The sequence below is a fragment of the Pinus tabuliformis genome, chromosome 9 (assembly GCF_031772625.1).
Source record: "Pinus tabuliformis cultivar Carrire ecotype Pingquan chromosome 9, CPIR1, whole genome shotgun sequence".
NCBI lineage: Eukaryota > Viridiplantae > Streptophyta > Pinopsida > Pinales > Pinaceae > Pinus > Pinus tabuliformis.
In genome coordinates, this window is record NC_142307.1 from 1,587,995,500 (window position 1) to 1,588,016,238 (window position 20,739).

A 20,739-nucleotide genomic window follows, 5' to 3' on the forward strand; every position below is an offset into this window, starting at 1 on the left:
ATCTGGGTTTTTTGCGAAAAAATACCCAATTTGAAAAAAAAATTCAGCTGAATCGGAGTCCGGATGAGGGAGATATCGTTGATTTAAAAATCAGCTGTGTGCAGACATTTTTCAGGGCGGCGCATTTGCAGATCAGATCTGTACGTTCTGGTGCAAAATCTGCAGAATCTTATTGCAGATCTGAGTTGTTGGCGAAAAAATACCCAATTTCAAACAAAAAAACAGTGCGGATGAGGGAGATATCGCTGATTTAAAAACAGCTCTTTTTTTCAGAATTTTTTTGTGACGGCGGGACAAGTGCAGCACGAATCTGAAATTCCAGTGCCTAGATCAGGATTTTTATCACATGGGAAGAAGCAGAAGGGTTGTTCCATTTCAGAAAACAGGTCATAATAGGGATTCTGAGCAATATTGACTAATTTGTGGCCATTTCAAATTTTTGCCAAGTGAATTTTTTTTTTTCAAAACACTCTTCATGGCGGTTCCAGATTTTACAGGAAAAGATGATGGTCCTACTATTGAAGAACACATAAAAGCACAAAAGTCATTATGGGAAAAACATTGGAAATTTTGGGTAGTGGCTAATTTTAGAGGTGAGGCTGCCAGATGGTGGAACTCACTTTACAACAAAGAGTTGTCCGAACTTTCGGATAAAGAATTTGAAAAACTCCTTTTGGACAAATGGTCTCATGCTAGACAATAGGGGAATGAGACATGTAAGGGGTTATTTGCTACTGGTATCTCCTTATTGCAGGTTCATGGATGTATTCAGAAGGAGAAAATCATTGTGTCTATAAATCCTAGTTGCAAGCAAAATCTTATAAATGTCAATTTGGCAAAAAAATTGCAAGTTCCAGCAAAACACATTGAAAACACACATGTTGATAATGAGGATGTTCAAGTTTATAAAGATTTGAAGCTTTCTATGGATAAGTATGTGTTGCATTGTGATTTTCATGCTTCAGATATGGCTAATGTGGATGTGGTTTTAGGATACCCTTGGATGGAATCTGTGGGTACTATCAATATTAATGTGCAGAAGAAATTCCTGAAACTCTGGTATAAAAAGAAGAAAATTACATTACAGGATATTTCCATCAATAAACAGGTAGAGTCCATGGAGGCTGAAGCAGAAGATGTTCCAGGGACTGACACATCAGATGATGAGCCCTTGATGGTCGACAACCAAACACAAACATCAAACCAGGTACAAGAAAAACAAGTAGATTCCAAGGAGGCTGAAGCAGAAAACGTTTCCTCAAACACTGGAGAAAAATTTGTATACCTTCCAGAATTGAGATGCTTCCTCAAACACTGAAGAAAAATTTGTATACCTTCTAGAATTGAGATGCTTTATAAGAGACTTATTGGCTGAGATGATGTTGGCTCCTTTGTCACTTCAGAGAGTCTACTTTGCTGCTTATACACGGATCTTTAAGTGATGACTGTAGCTTCCTTAATGAGTCATAGAGTGCCTCTATGTAACTTGACCTTGGCTCTTTTCTTTAAGTAAAAATCTTTGCTGGAGATAAGGACTATTATTAGTCCACAAACTATATAATTCGGATAACTTTGCAATGATGCATAGAACCTCAGATTTCGGACCTCTAAGGTGAGTTTAGACACTAAGCTCAAAGCACAGAGCTTCGCTCTTTCCCTTAAGAGATTCAGCCTAGTCTAGGCTTGTAGCCTAGCACTTCAAATCCGGCGAACAGTGCTTCAAATCCCTTCGCTCTCCTAACTCAGACCTGTGGTCTAACCACAAAGAATAAGCCCAAGTTTTCGGCCTTGTATTAGAGGTCTTATAGCCCAGAAAAAATGTATCCCTTTAGCTCAGTTTCTCTACTAGAAAAATCAGTCTGAGCAGATCCTCTTGTAGCCTTCTTCCTTCAATCGTGACCTTCTAGCTGCCTCAATCTACTGTCCTTAGCTCTGATACCATGTTTGAAAACTGGTTAGGGCAGCTTATTAATTTATGTTTTCCATACATGACAGTTATTTGTGATTATGCTCTTTTTATTATGTGTGTATTCTTTATCATCAAATAAATGCCAAACAAACAGAGATCACAAGAACACAAGATGTAGGCATCATGCCAGGGCAAAACCCCTCCAACAGGGGAAAACCCGCAAGAACTTCTCTTCTTATCAACTTCAAATGAGACTTCCAAGACCATTGACCCAAGACCAACACACCAAGACCAGGCCAGACACCCAACCAAGAGATCTGCTCCTCCAACAAGGTCTGCTGCTAGATTCTGCAAGATTCGAACATGTGGAAACCCTAGTCTCCACAGGAATTTGCATATCACTTCAGAAAAACACCCACCCCAATGCATGCTCTGATGATATGGCATGCCTCCAATCAATGTGATGATGCCTTGAAGGATGATTCTCAATGAGAAAGATAGACATCAAAAACTACAAACAGAAATCCTCCATAATGCAGCCTGATAAACAAGGTCTTCAATCACGATACTATCCTCATGCATCACATGCAGTAATGAGAATTATATTTAAATTTTCTGAAGGTCAAGCATGAACATTAAGGTTTCTTAAGTATGTCACACATGTGGCTCAAATGCATGCTGCAACCTTAACTAGGGGCAATGGTCGACATGAATGGCTTGTGCTTCCCACTTTCAAGCCAAATCTCCAAACTTTTATTTTCGACAAATAAAATCCATATTTTTAGCATTCTTTTAACAAGCAAAATTTGGACCTCCTTTTGACTGGAGAAAAAAAATCACAACCATTCTAAGAGCCATTGACCACAAGCTCATATTTCATATTAACTTAAGGGAATACAACTATAGTGTGATCACTAAAGTATGGGCCAATTTGTTACAGTTTATTAACTTAAGCTTTGCTTGAGATTCAAGATACAATTTGAGATATTTTGTTAAGATAGATCAAAAGACAAAAATCTGCGATTTTCTCCGTTTTCCTAAAGCTTTCAGTTGTTTGCTCTAACAATTTCACGAGTTATGGCTCTAATTTTCATCAATCCGAAGATGCTTAATACGACGATTATTTACTGAGTACGTAAAGCAACCAGTGAAAGAAGGGAGCTCCGACAAAGTTGGTCATGTGATCACCACAATGATCTCCATTGCCCGCTAGTGGATGATGAGGTGCCCTGCATTCCCCTGGAAATCATAGACAGGGGATGGCGACATGAGAATCCTACTCATGGGTGGAAATCCCCAAACGAGTTGGGGTGGCCCTCAGCCCATTGATGATGACCTGCCTCGCCCTTATGCTATTGCAGCTCCTCGCACATAAATATGCAAGTCTTCATTTAGCTTTTGATAACCCTTTGCAACGTATAAATTTATGATATTGATATTTATGGACTGTACCAGCTTGATAGCAGTAAACAAATGTTGTTTGATTTTCAATATCTACAAAAGACCTTTACAATGGGGTCTTTCTAGTCCACTCCTTATTTTATTGGTATATATACCACGATACATATAACGAGCAGGCACATTTTATATATATCCAAGCCCGCCTCTATATTCTCCTCAAGGCCTGCCATTCTATTTAATAAATATTCATGAATTCACAACCCAGCAACCCAGCCTCTCTAGTGCGGTTAGGGTTTTCCCAAGCTTCCGTGGATGCACTGCTTCTTTTCTACCTTGGTTCCACTCAAAGCAATCTGTGCTCTTTCCCCTCTGCAAGGTAACTCGGAACCAGTCGATGATCAGTCTGCAGACTGTTGAGTTTTCCTAACAGAAATTTTGACTAGATGCTGCACATCTCAGTTCTGCAGTACGATATTTATTCCACCCCATTCTAGGCAGTTATAATATTTGAATTTACTCCTAGATACATGTCTTTGCTATCTAATAGCTCAGGCACATGAAGAGTTAGCTGGGCACTGATACAGCTCAACATGTGATGGCAACAAGCAATTGGAGGCCTCAAACACGTCTTAAAATACAGTTAAGTGCTCTCTCTTTCTTTTCAATATATTTCAATAAACTAGAGTTGATGACAAAACAGTTTTACAGCTAGATGAGGCATATTGGACTGTTTTCATCTCTATCATTTCATGGAACAAAGCATTGGGGAGGCTGAGTGAAGTTAGTAGCAGGGTAAAAAAAAATAAGCACAGAGTTGCAGAGTATTTGTGGTAGCAAACGAGCGCATATACACCATTGAATGTTTGTCATTAACATCCAACCATTTATGTGTGTACATATACAACACAAATGCTTCGAAGGTCGGTGCTTATTATTTATTTATGTTCAGTAGCAGATGCTGTACAAATGCCCTATGGACGAAATCCAATTAGAAATTATCTTTATTCAAATGTAATCAATCTTCTTGAGCAAAATCGGTTTAATATAATCCAATCAAAATTAGAACCCAAGTATTCTTCTTAAGCGAGATCGGTTTAATTCAGTCCAATCAAAATCGAAATATTAACAAAATTTAATGAATATAAATTTGCTCAAAAGCTTGCCTTCACCTCAAAACCAAAAAGATCTCCCAATCGCAAAAGAAGGAAGAGATATATAAATCATTCATGATTTACAATCACAGAAAATTAAATCAACCGAGTCCTGCTACACCTAAAGGGTCACGGCGGACAAGTCCGCGCTACTGCGCAGCATCTAAGGCTAAGGCGTGTGGTACAGAGGCTTTCGAATTTTAAATGCTTTAGAATCCGAGAACCTATGTAATACAACCACGCGCCGCAGCCTTATATGCTGCGTAGCAACACAGACCTTGCTCGCCAAGAGGTATTAAGCTCAACTCACCCATTCCTCGGGATTAGCAGTGACGACATCCATGTGGCAGCCAACAAAGGACACGATTTTCCCGTCCACTGTACCGGGATACTCGACAATTATATTCCCTCGTCCCTTCAGATAGCTTACATGCTGAATGATCAAAGGACCGCCATTTTCAACGCCGTAAGGCTGGAGAGCTTCCAATACATGTCTGCCTACTCTGTCTTCCTCTGGAACAAGATCGGGCGGATTATTTTGAACATATTTGCTCTCTCCGATGATCTTTCGGAGCAGAGAAACGAAGGATTCGGTGTCCATTTCTCCGATGGCTGCCATTGTTTCAAGCCTAAATTGAACTTGAGTTTAGTTCTCTGATGACAATTCTCTAATGATATCGTTCGATTAGCAACAGTGATAGAAATTTATTCGAAAGGCAAAGCATTCGCTTATAAAACCCGCGAAGAATATAAAATCTATTAGAGGTGGAGAAACCGTAAAAGAAACTGAAGTGGTGCCGTAAACGTTTCTGTGCCGTGCATAGAGAACATGAATAGGAAGGAAGATTCCTTTGGTTTACGGAAAGATCCCAAATATAAAGGGTTTGGGTTTGTTTGAAAATTCCCTAATATGAAGGTTTTATTTGTGTAATACTTTGGTATTGTCAACCTATTTTTTAAAAGTGAATATGGTTATGAAAAAAAATTTGTATAATACTTTGGTATTGTCAATTTATTTTTAAGAAGGGAAGATGGTAATATTTTGGTATTGTCCGGTGAAGATGGTAATGAAGGTTTTTTTGTCTAATACTTTGGTATTGTCAATTTATTTTTAAGAAGGGAGGATGGTAAAGATTGTAAATTACACTAGAGGTTTTTAGATTTTTTTTATCGTGTGTACTTAAGTTTTTTAAGAAAGGATGAAAAGAAGATCACTTTGCCAATTTATTTAGAAAGAATTGAAAAAGGGTGATTTTGCCAATTTATTTATAAGATCAAATTCAGTTGAATAAGTTTTTTTAGATTAAGTTCGGTTGAATAAGTTTTTTTAAGATATGGTGTAAAGTTTTTAAAATTTCACATGTGGATGATAATTGTTATCTTCACCTATTGCAATGTTTATGTATGTGGATGATCATTGTTATATTTATCTTTTGAATAATTGTTTAAAGAAAATGTGATTTTATATAGATTTTGATCTTTACTGTTAGGATAATTACTTATTTTTGACAATCTTGAGGCCTTGTCTTGTGCTAGCCTCAATTGTAATAATTAAGAGTCTTTTAACCTAAAATTCTGTGGAAAGAATAAAATTATCAAATATGTGTTTTCTTATTGGGACTTTGCTCAATATATATATAATTGCTTTACCTTCTTTATGGTCAAATTCATCTCTCTCCAAAATTTTGGAAAACAACTTTGTTAAAGGGCAAAAGTCTTTAGGCCATTGCATGTTGAGTACTTTACCAATATATTGAAGTTTTATTTTTTATTGGAAATGAAGAAATAAGATTTGTTTCTATCAAAGTCAAGGTGATAACTCTTGAACTTGAATTACTTTTGTATTGATGATAATAGACTTATATAACATACCAGAGTAATCCTTGGTTTCATCTTCCAAGGTTGATTCATATTCAAATTATTTGTATTTTCTTTTATATACATATTTACAAATTATTCACCCAATACTTGAGGATTACGTGTCTAACAATCCCCCCCCCCCCACTAATTCGAAGGGGTATTTGTGAGTGCAAGTATCATTGAGAGTTTTTCAAACTTTTCTCTTCCAAGTGCTTTGGTGAAGATGTTTGCAATTTGCTCATTTGTGGAACAATGTCTTAGATGAATAGTCTTGGCCTCTACATGATATCGAATCAAATGATACTTTATGTTGATATGTTTGGTTTGATCATGGAATTTGGAATTCTTGGCCAACTTAATTGCAGAAGTATTGTCAATCAGAAGGGGAGTAGAGTTCACTTGTTTCTCCTACAAGTCTTCAAGAATTTTCCTCAACTACACAATCTCCTTTGTTGTTTCTATAATTGCCACATATTCTGCCTTTGTCATGGAAATTGTTGGAACTCATTGTATGTGTGACCTCCAGGAGACAACTCCTAATCCAAGACTCATAAGATAGCCTGAAGTAGACAGTCCATTTTCCTTATCTTCGTCAAAGTCTAAATCAGAATATCTAATCAAGTTAAAGTTATCCACCTCTTAATATTTGAGTCCAAAGTCTTGATTTCCTTTCAAATATTGTAAAACTCTTTTTGTAGTAGACCAATGTCCTTCGCAAGGCTTTTGCATGACTCTAGAAAGGATTCCAACAACAAATGAAATATATGGTCTAGTAGTGGTAAGGTAGATAAGACTTCCCATAAGTTGTCTATCCTCATATTCATTTCCTTCTTTAGATGTGAGCTTCAGATTTTGTTCCATCGGGGTAGACAAATGGTTGCATTTAGATGTGCCAAACTTTTTCAACAATTCTCCAATGTACTTCTTTTGAGAAAGGAATATATACCTTGGATGTTGGGTTACTTCAATGCCCAAGTAGTAGTGAAGGTGTCCCAAATCTATCATCTCAAATCCTTTCTTCAACTCTTTCTTTATGGATGCAATATAGTTTTCATTTCTTCAACAAATCATCTAAATATACCACAAGATAGACAATATGTTTGCCAATTTTCTTGACAAATAGAGTTGCATCATCAAGATTAAAGTGTTTGAAATTTAATTTCAAAAGATGCTCAGTAAACTTTTCAAACAAGGTTTGTGATGCTTGTTTTAAGCTATATAAGGATTTGATGAGTTTGCATACTTTTTGTTCTTATCCCTTCACAACAAAACTTTATGTCTGAGCCATGAAGACATTTTGTTTCAAGTCTCCATTCAAGAAAGCAGACTTCACGTCCATTTGGTGAATTGTCTATCCATTCTAAGCTGCCAAGGCAAAGAGAGTCGGATGGTGGCCCATTTTGTTGTAGGGGAAAAGGTATCTTCATAATTGACACCTTATTTTTGTGCAAATCCTTTTGCACGAGCCTTTCTTTGTGTTTTTAAGTGAGCCATCTAATTTTTGTGTGTTCTTCTAGACCCACTTATAGCCATTTGATTTCATTCCAAATGGAGGGTCCACCATCTTCCATGTTCCATTCTTTATGAGAGCGTCGTACTCCTTTCGCGTTGCTTCTTTCCATTCATCATGAGAAGCAACTTCTTTAAAGGAATTTGATTCAAAGTTAGTAAAAAAATTCAATTCACAATCGTATTAAACATCTATATCATCAACTAATTCAAAATTATCTACATCACCTCCATCTTGTCTAGGGGAACTTATGGTTCGTGTCTTTCCTACCTCATCAGGATGAACACTTTTAAGTGTTTTGGTGATCCATTTTGGTGGACCTTTATGGGATGGTCCAAGTTGCTCCATTGATTGAGATGGGGCTACATCTAGATACATCCTTCCAATCCTCTCAATCATACCACTTAAATAGTCTTCATGGTATGGAGAAGTGGTCAGAAATTTATGAGGGGAAGGTAATGCTTCAGAAGGAGATTCCATAGATTGGTCCAAGATAGGGATCTCCCCTTCAAGATGTGGAATCTCATGATAAGTTTTTGCATGATTAGATCTATCCAAATGGTCAAGTCGCCACTCAATAATGTTGTCAGTCTTGGAAGATTCAAGAAAAAGCACATTTATAGACAAAACAAACTTCTTATTTACCTCATCATAAAGACAATATGGTTTGGTGGTATCTGAATACCCCAAGAAGATGAATTTCCAATACTGGCTCCTTGAATAAAGCTTGCTTCTTTATTCCTTAGGGATCAAGGCATAGCATGTGGAACCAAAGATCCTGAGATACCTTATCAAAGGAATGTGGTCACACCACATTTCATAAGGAGTCTTATTTCTGAGAGCATGAGATGGACATTTGTTTTGACATACTTTGCATATAGAATTACATCATCCCAAAACATCAACGTCACATTTTTTAAAAACGTCACTGAGAAAACCATATTTAAGATAGCCTTGTTCGTCTTTCAGCTACACCATTTTGTTGAGGATTATATGAAACAATGGTTTGATGTTGAATCCCATGTTGCAAAGATAGTTTTCAAGTTCACTAGTAGTATATTTTTTTCCATTATCAATACGAAGGGAGACAATCTGTGATTGTGCATAATTTTCAATCCATGCATGAAAATTTATGAAAGTTTCAAAAGATTCTAATTTAATTTTCAACAAGTATATCCAACACATCTTGAGTCATCATATATCTATTGCCATTTGCAGAAGGAATAGGCATACGTCCATAGAAATCATAATGAATTAATGCAATATTTCTACATGCTCTGGAAGTAGAATCATGAAATGGTTGTTTGCTATGTTTTCTAAGGATACAAGCATCACATTGCTTCAGTTTCCTTAGAATGGTTGGTAAACTAGAAATGCCATTCTTTTTCAACAAATGAACATTGTCATAATTAAGATGTACAAATATTGCATGACATAAAAGATTGGATGGCAATGTACCTTCATTGTACTAAGAAATACATGCAAAGTTTTGTGAACGAGCACATGTTCCTTGCAGCTTTAGTAGTCTTTCCACCTCTACTCCAGTCATGACAACTATGTTTTCATATGCTTTCCTTATCTCTACTTTGACATCAACCATATGAATAGAGTAGCCTTATTGGTGAATGTGAACAGGGGACAATAGGTTTCTCCGCAACTATGGAAGGTAGAGAGCATCGTGAAGAAGAAAATTAGGAAGTCCAAGCAGTTTAAGGTTGATCATGCCAAGTCTAGATGCCTTGATACTTGACTTGTCTGCAAAAGGCAATGCTCTATCTACATTGCCACTAAGGTCTTCAAAGAAGTCTTTTTGAAAGGTCATATGGCAGGTTGCACCTGTATCAAAAAGCCATGCATCTCTCCAAGAAGAAAATGAAGTATGAAACAAATCTTCAATTACTCAAATATTGCAATGGGAAACAATATAATGAGCAAATTCATGTTCTTTACCTTTAGGTGGATTTGATGTTTTACCTTTATCTTCTTTCTGGTTTCGAATATCTTTGATTCTCTCCTAAGGGATTCTACATGTTGCCGCATCATGTCCATCTTTGTTGTAGTGAATGCAATGAAGATCAGATCTTTCTCCTTGATGGTGTTTACCACCCTGCCTCTGAAGTTCTTTCTTCCATGTCCTCTTCTGCTACCACTTATTTTAGGAGAATCATGTGATTGAGTCTTCCATTTCTAAGCAAGGAACATTACTTCTTTAAGGGACTAGGTTGTTGTCTTCCTCTTCCCTAAAGTTTTTCTCATTCTGCAAAGTTTTCCGCCAAGGTGTCAAAAGCAATGACCTTGAGTTTCCCACTAGCTTGTAGGGATTCAAGATAGCGAGAGTATGTAGGATATAGGGCCTTGACAAAGGTTGTGAGAGGAATGTCCATCTTAACTCCAGTGGCATCTACATCATGCATGATGGCTCTAATCTCTAAGGCTATGGCCAAGGGGTCATCGTCTTTCAACGTAAGGTTGAATAGTTTGAACATCAACTAAACAACCTCTAATTTTGAGTGTGAGTCATGTAGATCTTTCAAATTTTTCAATGCACGAAAAGAACTAGTAATTGAAACCATATGATGACTCACCTATTAACTTACAGAAGCATTAATCAAGGCATAAGCTTTCTTGTCCTTGTTCTCCAAAATGGTTATTTCTTTGTCTAATGTGGGCTTGGCAGACACATTTTCATCCTCTCCTTCATAGATGCCTTTCCATAAGTCATTAAAAATGAGGGTATGCTTGATCTTTCTTAACCATTCTCGGTAGTTTTCCATTTCAGTCAATACCACTCCAATAATGGAGATGAGGGAATACATCTTTACCAGTAGTTTTGAGTAACTTAGTGAAGTTGATCCAAGCTTTCAATAATGTGCCCGAAAAAGTGCATAATGCACTAGCATGGAGGCATATGTGAGTGTTGTACATGAAGGTACCAGGTTGTATGCTAGATGTGAACATTGTATGTGGATGTGAAAGTTGTATGTATACCCTACCACGATACCCAAGTCCAGCAGAACGTGGTCACCCACGTTCTGAGCACCTAGACCATGGCCATAATTGTTGGGTACTAAGATATTACCAATCGAATGCTAGGGTGTACTATTTGCACAGTTCATCGAGCAATGACACCATCACATTTAATTTCACTATAATTGCAGTTATGTGCATGTGGGGCTTCAAAGAGAAAGAAAGGTTTTGATTGCGCTGTGTTGCTATAGGAAGAAGAGTTGTGAGGAAGTGGAATGGAAGGAAGGAAATAATGCATGCATTCCAAGGATGAGGACAAACTATAAAATAAAAGAGTTGGATTGGATGAGAGGGTATTGAAGGATGTCAGGGTGATATTTTAAATATTCACTGATAGAGGGAGCCTCTCCCCACTACAAATCAATGTCCATGTCCATGTGAAACCCTGTCATGCCCCAAGATCATGAAAGTAGCAATAATAGCAACCATAACTTGACAAATTGTTGCCCAAGCATGGGGCGTGCAACAAGGAAACGATCAAACACCATGTCATAGGTGCACAACAAGGAAATGACTAAGCACACTAGACATGTGTATTAGGTAGTCAGGGTTGCTTAAGCCAAAAAAGGAAACTCTCAAGCTAGAAAAGCTAAACAAATGACAAAGAGAGGAGTTACACTATGTAGGGAAGAAATGCCTGAATTTGGCTTTGATACCATGTCAAGCTAGGATGGTAACTCCCAAACTTGAATTACGTTTACATTGGTGAGAATAGACTTATATAACATACAAGAGTGACCCTTTCTTGACATCCTTGTTTCTCTCCTTCCTGATGGCTCTCTTACCCACCAGGCATATTGAAAGAAGACTCGTACTGATATTTACCTCCATGCCAACTCTCACCATCACCCTGGTCAAAAGTTTGTTGTTCCTTAAACCCTTATTACTCGTGCCATTCATATTTTCTTCCTCTCAAATTTTATCCAATGAAAAAACCCATCTCACCAAAACCCTTAAAGCTAATGGTTACTACTCCTCCCAAATCAAAAAGGAATTCCATTATGTTCTCCACAACTCATCCCAAAATCCTTACCAACAATCCACCCTTAGCCAAAGTCTCCCTTCCTTGCATTTAGGGAGTTACCGATCATATCTCCAAAATCCTTTCTAAAAAGAACCTTAAAACTTTGTTCAAACCTCATACAACCCTTAGTCATCTCTTCAAGTCGTCCAAAGACAAGAATGACCCTATGCTTGGCCCTGGAGTTTATGAGATCCCTTGCTCCTGCAGTATGTATTACATAATGCAAACTGGTAGATCCTTCAAAGCCTTCCTTAAAGAACACATGGTTGACACCTATGATAACTAAATTGCTAAATTTGTCATTTTTCAACACTCCCACAATACCAAACATTTGATTTGTGTTGATAAAACCAAAATCTTAGCCTTTGCCCCCTTCCACTTTAACTGCATCATAAGGAAGCTCTTGAAATCGAAAAGCACCCTAACACCTTCAATCAAGAAGATGGATATCAATTGAGCCATTCTTGGAAACCTACCATACATTTTTTGTCCTCTAATCCTAAACGACTTAACTCTATTGTGAGACCTAACCATTCTTAGTGTCCCTCCCCCTCACCTTATTCCCGATCCTCTATGTTCCTCTTTGTCACCTTTTTAATTTAATATTGTCTCCTTTTAAATTCTTTTTAATTTTAATCCATTTTTTAATTTTAATTCTTCGTTATTCTATTTTAATTCTAGTTTATCATATCTTAATTTTAATAATGTATTATTCTAATATATTCTAAATTAATAACATTATTTTAATAAATTTAAATTAAATATATCCCCCTTTCTTCTTTAGTACTATATTATCATTTTATCATATTAGTTCTTCCATTGGCCATATTTTTTACTATTCTTTTAATCCAATATTATTTTAATACTAAATTAACAGTTTAATTTGTTACTTTATAAGTTTTTTAATCAGTATATTCTAATAGTAATTTTTAACAATTCTTAATTATTTATAAATTAATAACGTTCACATCCTCTCTCCTTTCCCAACAGTGATTTATTCTTGATCCTAAACCTATCCTCCTCTCTCTCTCTTTTTGCAAAAAAAAAAAAAATCGAAATTTTCATTATAAAATAGAAATTACATTATGTTTATGCATCTATGTGCATTCAAAATTTCGTTGAAAGCCAGGAAAAACGTAGAAAAAAAGGGCTTGAACCATGCCCATATCAATCCAAATAAAGGCCAACATACAAGGAAATATACATAATATCGCAACATTAATTATATTATCATAGAGAAACCATATAAAAAAAAAAAAGATAACTTTTATATCCAATCTGGTTAATTCTCTAACAGATGACCATCTATGAATGGCCTATGGTAATATTTTGAAGTATTCTCACCTAATTGCTCATAGATTTTCCAAATCCAAGATCCCACAAAGCACCTGCCTTAGATAAGGAATCTGCTTTGGAGTTTCTTTCCCTGTAAATATGATGACATGGGACTAGATCAAAAACTCGTTTTAGTTGTAGAATCAATTCAAGGATGGGAATCAGTGTGGGCATGTGACGTCTTTGAATCTCATTAAATTGATTTGTAACAATCACCGAGTCACCATGTAGAAATTTTGAATAATATGACACATATTCAACAGAGATTATCCTGATCATACAATTTAAGCGGAACATGTATAATACATAATCTCCTCTACGTTGATCATCAAATTACAGAAGCAGAAACATCCACAGGCACACATAGAAGCATCAATCAAACTCATAAACACAGTATGTATCCCGGGGAAAGCATCTCGCTAAAAACCCCACACTATCTGTATATTATATTGATTGAATCATGTAACAATACAAAGCATAATACTTCTCACAAGTATTTCCACCTGTTACACACAATACAGCTCAGATTTGATCTTCAAATCTCTCTCGCTGCTTGCCTGCCTCCACTGCTCAAACCTGCTCGAGAACTGATGAGAATAGCTTCCCAAACTCGATTTTACACTGCAAAATAGTCACCCACACTATGTTGGACGTGAGCAACAGCTATAATATCATGAAGATACGTGAGCAAACTCATTGGCATACTCAATCCTTTGATTGTGCAAATCATCATGCACAGCTATAGTCACAACTGATAGCAATCTGATCCTCTAACACCTGTCCCTGCTGAACTGAACATGCACTGACATGCAACTGAGTTAACTGATGTATTCTATAGTTGCATTATGAGTTAATAACTTGTGAATTAATTAATAACTAATTCACCCAACTCATCTTTAGTCTATTGATCAGTTAAACTAAATACAACCAGTTTAACAAAGCTAAACTGAACACAACTCCATCAACTGTACCTCCAGTCCACTAAACTCAACTCACTTGAGTTCTAACTGAAGTCATGCATGCAACAACTCAACTGACTCATAAGAAAAACGAATTTCCTTCTGACAGCTGCATGTGCCACTTCTGTAGCTCAAACTGAAGTGCTCCAAGAGAATAAGATTAAGTTTATAGTCCAAATATTATTATGAGATAATAATATTTGACTTTTCTATTTTTGACTTTGATCACTCACACTGTGATCACTCACACTGTAATCACTCACACTGTGATCACTCACACTTTCATCAAAAATAGAAGTCCATCTATTTTTCCCAACTTGATCAATCATCCATAGACATGATCCATATGTCTAAAAATAGACATAGTCTAAAAATAGACTTGCGCCAAAAATAGCCTGCGGGCCCACTTAGTGAAGGCGACTCTTTTCACTAAGCTCCATCATCTTGTTGCACTCTCAACAAGAATTTCTTGTTGCACACTTTTCAACACTCCCTCTCAACAAGAAAGGCTTCCTCTCAAACCCGATCCTGTAACTCTGGAATGTTCTCCATGCAACACATTTGGCCGGTCCACTTGCTCTGTCATCAAAGTCTCTGACTGCTATTGCCTCTGTCAACTGAAACTCTGCATCTCTGTGCTCTTCAGTATCTGACTGCTCTAGCCTCTGTCACTTTGATCTCTGACTGCATCCGTGCTGCTGCTGGTTCTATCTCCCAGCATTGCATCCGCACTGCACCTCCCAACTGACCTCCCTGTTGGGATAGAAACATCCTCTGATGCTGAAGCTCTACCTGCTGCTGACAAGTGCTCCCTCTCTGACATCTATGCTACTGCAACATCTCCATGCATCTCGCACCATTGCACACCTCTCTGTGCCACCTAGCACTGTGCAAAACACTTGTGCCTCTCGCATTGCTACAGCCTGCTAGCTATGCGCTGTCTTGGGATTCCCTGCATTGTCGCTCCATCCGCATCTGTCTCTACCCAATCAGTCAGTTCCTGCTACTACACATCGGGGCTCCCGTAGCAAGGTCTCATCCAAGAGGTTGGGTACCTCAAGGATCTTGCCCCTCCTCCTTGGGACAATCAATCCACATCACCCCACCTCCTACCTGGAGGTATGGATGCATGTGATCCCTCAGCCCACCTGGCTTGAAGTTTCCCCCTACTGGAGGTCTCTGGATGAGTAGATGTCTCTACTCGATCTCCTCTCAGCTTCCCCTGTTGTGGCTCCTCCACAACCTCTTGAAGCTGCTGCACCAATCGTGGCTCCTCCACAATCGTCTGAGACTTCTTCTGGCTCTGCATGTTGAGAGGTAATATACGCTCCCTCTCAACCACCAAGTCTCCATCAGTTGCCTCGTTGCTCAAGGCTTCGCATGCATCTTGAACCTCAAGAGCATACAGGTTCCTGACCCATGAACCAATCTCATGACAACGAAAGCATCTCACCTTCGACTTGTCAACCTTCTTCCCATCACTGGAAGAACAAGATTCGAAAAGAGAAACCTTCTCCTTCCCCTTCTTCACCTTACTCGCTAAGGCATAGTTCTCCTCATCATGCATAGATGAAGAACTATCTCTGGTGCTCCGTCTAATCTCCTCCTGCATCAAATCCTACCATGGTCGTTCCCAATTTGGCAGTTTCTCCCTTCCATTCACCGAGTCCTGGTAGCTATGCCAACTCTTAGGAAGGTCAAGGAGTCCTAGACTCACCATCCTCATCCAATAGTCACCCCCACACTTCCCAGCTCATCCCGGCATTGGGTGAACTTCGTGAGATACTGGGGCATACTGTCTCCATTCTCACATTGAATGTTTCTGAGTTTCGCTCTTGCTTTGGAATTAAATTCGAATTCCACCAGCACAAAACTCAACCGCTTCCGATCTAGAATTCGTGAGAACAAATTATTTCTTGTACAGAGATCGACTGTATGGGCATTCACCGGATATCTCACCTTCCAAAAGAAGGATGAATCCAGAGGCTACTTGGCCCGATTACAGACTCTGCCTAAAGAAATAGAATGTAAACACTTCCTGAATAGTAGATCTGATGATCACTCCTCGCTTGATATCCTGTAAAAATCTCTTCTACAAATCAAGCTGCTCCGATACCATGTAGAAATTTTTTCTACAATTATCTAGCTCTGATACCATGTAGAAATTTTGAATAATATGACACATATTCAACAGAGATTATCCTGATCATACAATTTAAGCGGAACATGTATAATACATAATCTCCTCTACGTTGATCATCAAATTACAGAAGCAGAAACATCCACAGGCACACATAGAAGCATCAATCAAACTCATAAACACAGTATGTATCCCGGGGAAAGCATCTCGCTAAAAACCCCACACTATCTGTATATTATATTGATTGAATCATGTAACAATACAAAGCATAATACTTCTCACAAGTATTTCCACCTGTTACACACAATACAGCTCAGATTTGATCTTCAAATCTCTCCCGCTGCTTGCCTGCCTCCACTGCTCAAACCTGCTCGAGAAATGATGAGAATAGCTTCCCAAACTCGATTTTACACTGCAAAATAGTCACCCACACTATGTTGGACGTGAGCAACAGCTATAATATCATGAAGATACGTGAGCAAACTCATTGGCATACTCAATCCTTTGATTGTGCAAATCATCATGCACAGCTATAGTCACAACTGATAGCAATCTGATCCTCTAACACCTGTCCCTGCTGAACTGAACATGCACTGACATGCAACTGAGTTAACTGATGTATTCTATAGTTGCATTATGAGTTAATAACTTGTGAATTAATTAATAACTAATTCACCCAACTCATCTTTAGTCTATTGATCAGTTAGACTAAATACAACCAGTTTAACAAAGCTAAACTGAACACAACTCCATCAACTGTACCTCCAGTCCACTAAACTCAACTCACTTGAGTTCTAACTGAAGTCATGCATGCAACAACTCAACTGACTCATAAGAAAAACGAATTTCCTTCTGACAGCTGCATGTGCCACTTCCGTAGCTCAAACTGAAGTGCTCCAAGAGAATAAGATTAAGTTTATAGTCCAAATATTATTGTGAGATAATAATATTTGACTTTTCTATTTTTGACTTTGATCACTCACACTGTGATCACTCACACTGTAATCACTCACACTGTGATCACTCACACTTTCATCAAAAATAGAAGTCCATCTATTTTTCCCAACTTGATCAATCATCCATAGACATGATCCATATGTCTAAAAATAGACATAGTCTAAAAATAGACTTGCGCCAAAAATAGCCTGCGGGCCCACTTAGTGAAGGCGACTCTTTTCACTAAGCTCCATCATCTTGTTGCACTCTCAACAAGAATTTCTTGTTGCACACTTTTCAACACACCAAAGATCTGTAATGAAAGACATTCCTTCTCAATAGAAAATAGAAGAAGAAGCTTGAGACTAAGTACTGCACAACACCCACCCCCCCCCCCCCAACATTCACCACCAACTAAAGATGCCCCATTAAAATATGCTTATGGATAAGACTGATCAACTTATTTAGCATATATATTGTGTGGAATATGTATAGACTTTGAAGATGGAAGAAGAGAGAAGAACACAGTGGTCTGAGTGGCCACTCTGTCGGGAATAGACTTTTCAGATCTTAAACCTATACTTATTCTACTTTAATATAATATTTATTTTAGTTTAATATTATTTTATTTATTCTCGAGGAGGTTGGAGCGGGAGGGGTGCTTTTCAACCTCAAAGAAAAATATGAAATAAAGTTTTCTTGGGGACTTGGGAAAGCCTCGAACAATCAAGCCAAAGTGCTTTCACTCTGGCAAGGCCTAAAGATCAACATCTCTAAAGGCATCAGGAAATTGATCATTGTAGGTGATTCAATGGTGGTTATCCAAAAATGCATAAGTCTTTCCTGGAATGAATACCTTCTTGACTCAGAAACCTCTCCATTGATCATAAGGATAATGTATCTTCTCAAAAAATTAGAATATTACAAAAATTTTCATGTCAAAAGAACAAATAACCATTTGGCGAATGTCCAAGCCAATAAGGGAGTGGAATTAGAGCAAGGAACCTTACTCATTGATCAACATAGTGTTACATGTCATGTCCCTTAATTAAAACAATAATCATAATCCATATGGATCACAGCTAGAGCACGGGAATTAACAAGGAACAACAAGAAATTAAACATGGTAACATCATGAGGATACGAAGGAGTTCCTCGGGAGAGGACGACAATAGATGGGCATTAAAGAACAGGTGGGCGTGGGGGAGTAAGGTGATCATGTTACAAGACAAGTGGGCTCTCTAGCCTTGGTTAATAAATGGGACTTCAGGTGAGTACAATCTTAGTACCATCGTGGTTCAAATCAATAGGAAATTAGCGGTGATGGAGAGGGCAGAAGGTGGCTTGGCTATGTTGTAGAAAACAAATGCATTTACACTTGATAAGATGGGAGGGAATTTCAGTAAGGAGCAGACGATTATATATAGTAGTTGGTTGAAGCAGCTCAATCATCGAATTATTTTGGTGCAAGGGAGAATTGCAAAAAAGATGGCTTCTGCGAGTAATGGAAGTGGGAATGATGCAGAGGAGCTCAGACGCAGTGGAAATGGTTGACAGCTCATGCAAGCAGGTTGTTAAGGAGATTAACGAAAACATGATTGTTGTGTTTTCCTAGTTATTTGGTCTTGGAAAGGACATGGAGTTGATTCAAAAGTCAATGGAACACTTGAACGCTGGTGTATTGAATCTGAAACATAAAGTGGATAATATTGAACTGCGAGTGGAGTCAACCACTGTGGGGGTTCTGAAGGAGGTATTTGGGCTCTGTGATGGCTCTGCTCCAATGGTAGAGGGAAACACTGATGCCGCAAGATGAGAACTGGAACTTGGTGTTGGTAGGAGCATGAAATTGGGCATGCCATCTGAGGCAACTTAGGAGGAATTTGAGCCTCGAAGTTGCAGATAGCTATTGTTTTATAATTATAGTTTTATGTTTTGTTAGATAGTAAAGCACTGTGGAGTTTTTTGGAAAATCTATAATTTGAAATATGTAAAGAATATATATAGGAATAAGATAGGTAGCAATAGGGTCTCTTTGCTTATGTATCTGCACAAATATGAGAGTGAGTTCTCCATGATTGTAAGGGACCTGGCATGTTTCCAACTTTATTAATGAAAAATGCTACCCATTCTTTTATAATAAAAAAAAAATTATTTATTCTAATTTAATATTTGTTTTTGTTTGCGTGACCCCGAGGCATTTGAACTTTGAATCTCATGGTTTACATAATACTTCATAACAAGGAAACCGTCAATTGAGCTTCCCCATGGGCTATTCTAATTTAACATTATTTTAACACTACAATTTAAAATAAAATAAATATATGTCCCCCTTTCCTCTCTTTTTTTGTATGTATCCCAAAGGAACCCAACAACCCACTTGACACACAACTACTAGTAAACCTATGGGGATCTATGGTTTGTCCTCCTCTCCATAAACTGGGTCAGAACAGAGGGATTTGAACCTTGGATCTCTTAGTTTTCACAGATTTCACATTACTTCGATCACCAATTGAGTTGCACCTATGGTTCCCCTTTCCTCTTTAGTATTAATACCATATTGACCTAACTTATTAATTTTCCAAATCCTCTAATATAATATTTTAATACTAAACTAATAATTTAATATTCATATTCTTAACATTTCCTCTCTAGTATTAAGAATTAATTTGACCAATTTTATTTTATCAATATCTTCAATTTAATAATGATGAGGTGTTGGGAATTGTGGTGAGGGCTCTCCACCCTACGCCCCCTTCGTGACATGGGTAAAACGATTATTTGGCAAGTGGATTACATGCAAGAACTCATGAGGAGTCATTTTAGTTTGTACTGCAGATTGATGGCCTTAACAACAACCTCAACGTTTGTGCTTCTGAGATCTGGCTGGAGACTCAACGTCGATGATTGGGTACTTTGTGGCATTTATGTGTTAAGATGTTCGTCAATCTTATTATGCATTTCACCTCAAAATGATTCCCATTGTCAATGAGCTTGAGTATGAGTGAAGTAGATGAGTGGGGAGTTTGTGCGACGACTGGATGTGTGGTCGTTCGGAAGCCATAGAGTTTGCGTGGCGGTAAAGGCACGGTGGTGAAGGACAGTGGTAGCCTTGGTGCATGAGCGTCATTCGTGGCAATCTTGTGGGTAATTCATACTCAACTTAAGTTGTTTGGTTCTAGGTATTACTGTTCATTGGTCGTTTAAACTTTGTGGTGCACTTGGATAGAGAGGTGTGGGGTTTTAGTTTTAAGGATTGCAGGAGAGTGTTGTGGTTGTTATTGTTTCGGAAATCGAGGAAGTGTAGTAGTTGTGCATGGTTAAGGAAGAATTTATAACTAGTTTCGTGGCAAGAGGTCGCTTATTCTAGTGGATACGAGGTCTTGCCTACCCATACTTATTTCTTCTATTGTAAGAGGCATAATGGATGTCTCTTTTTGGTTGGGTCTAAAGTGACACATAATTACAAAGTGATATACCTGATTCC

General features: G+C 37.8%; 1 protein-coding gene across 1 annotated transcript in view; it reads right to left on the reverse strand.

The window, feature by feature from the left end:
• LOC149154777 (Peptidase M20/M25/M40 family protein) overlaps window positions 1-5,278 on the reverse strand; it is a 163,913-nt gene extending 158,635 nt beyond the window's left edge. Inside the window, exon 1 of the mRNA XM_089441039.1 lies at window positions 4,772-5,278. Within this exon, the coding sequence (XP_089297165.1) occupies window positions 4,772-5,080 (309 nt within the window). The 5' untranslated portion in view covers window positions 5,081-5,278. The remainder of the gene's footprint in view (window positions 1-4,771) is intronic.
• Window positions 5,279-20,739: the final 15,461 nt, after the last annotated feature.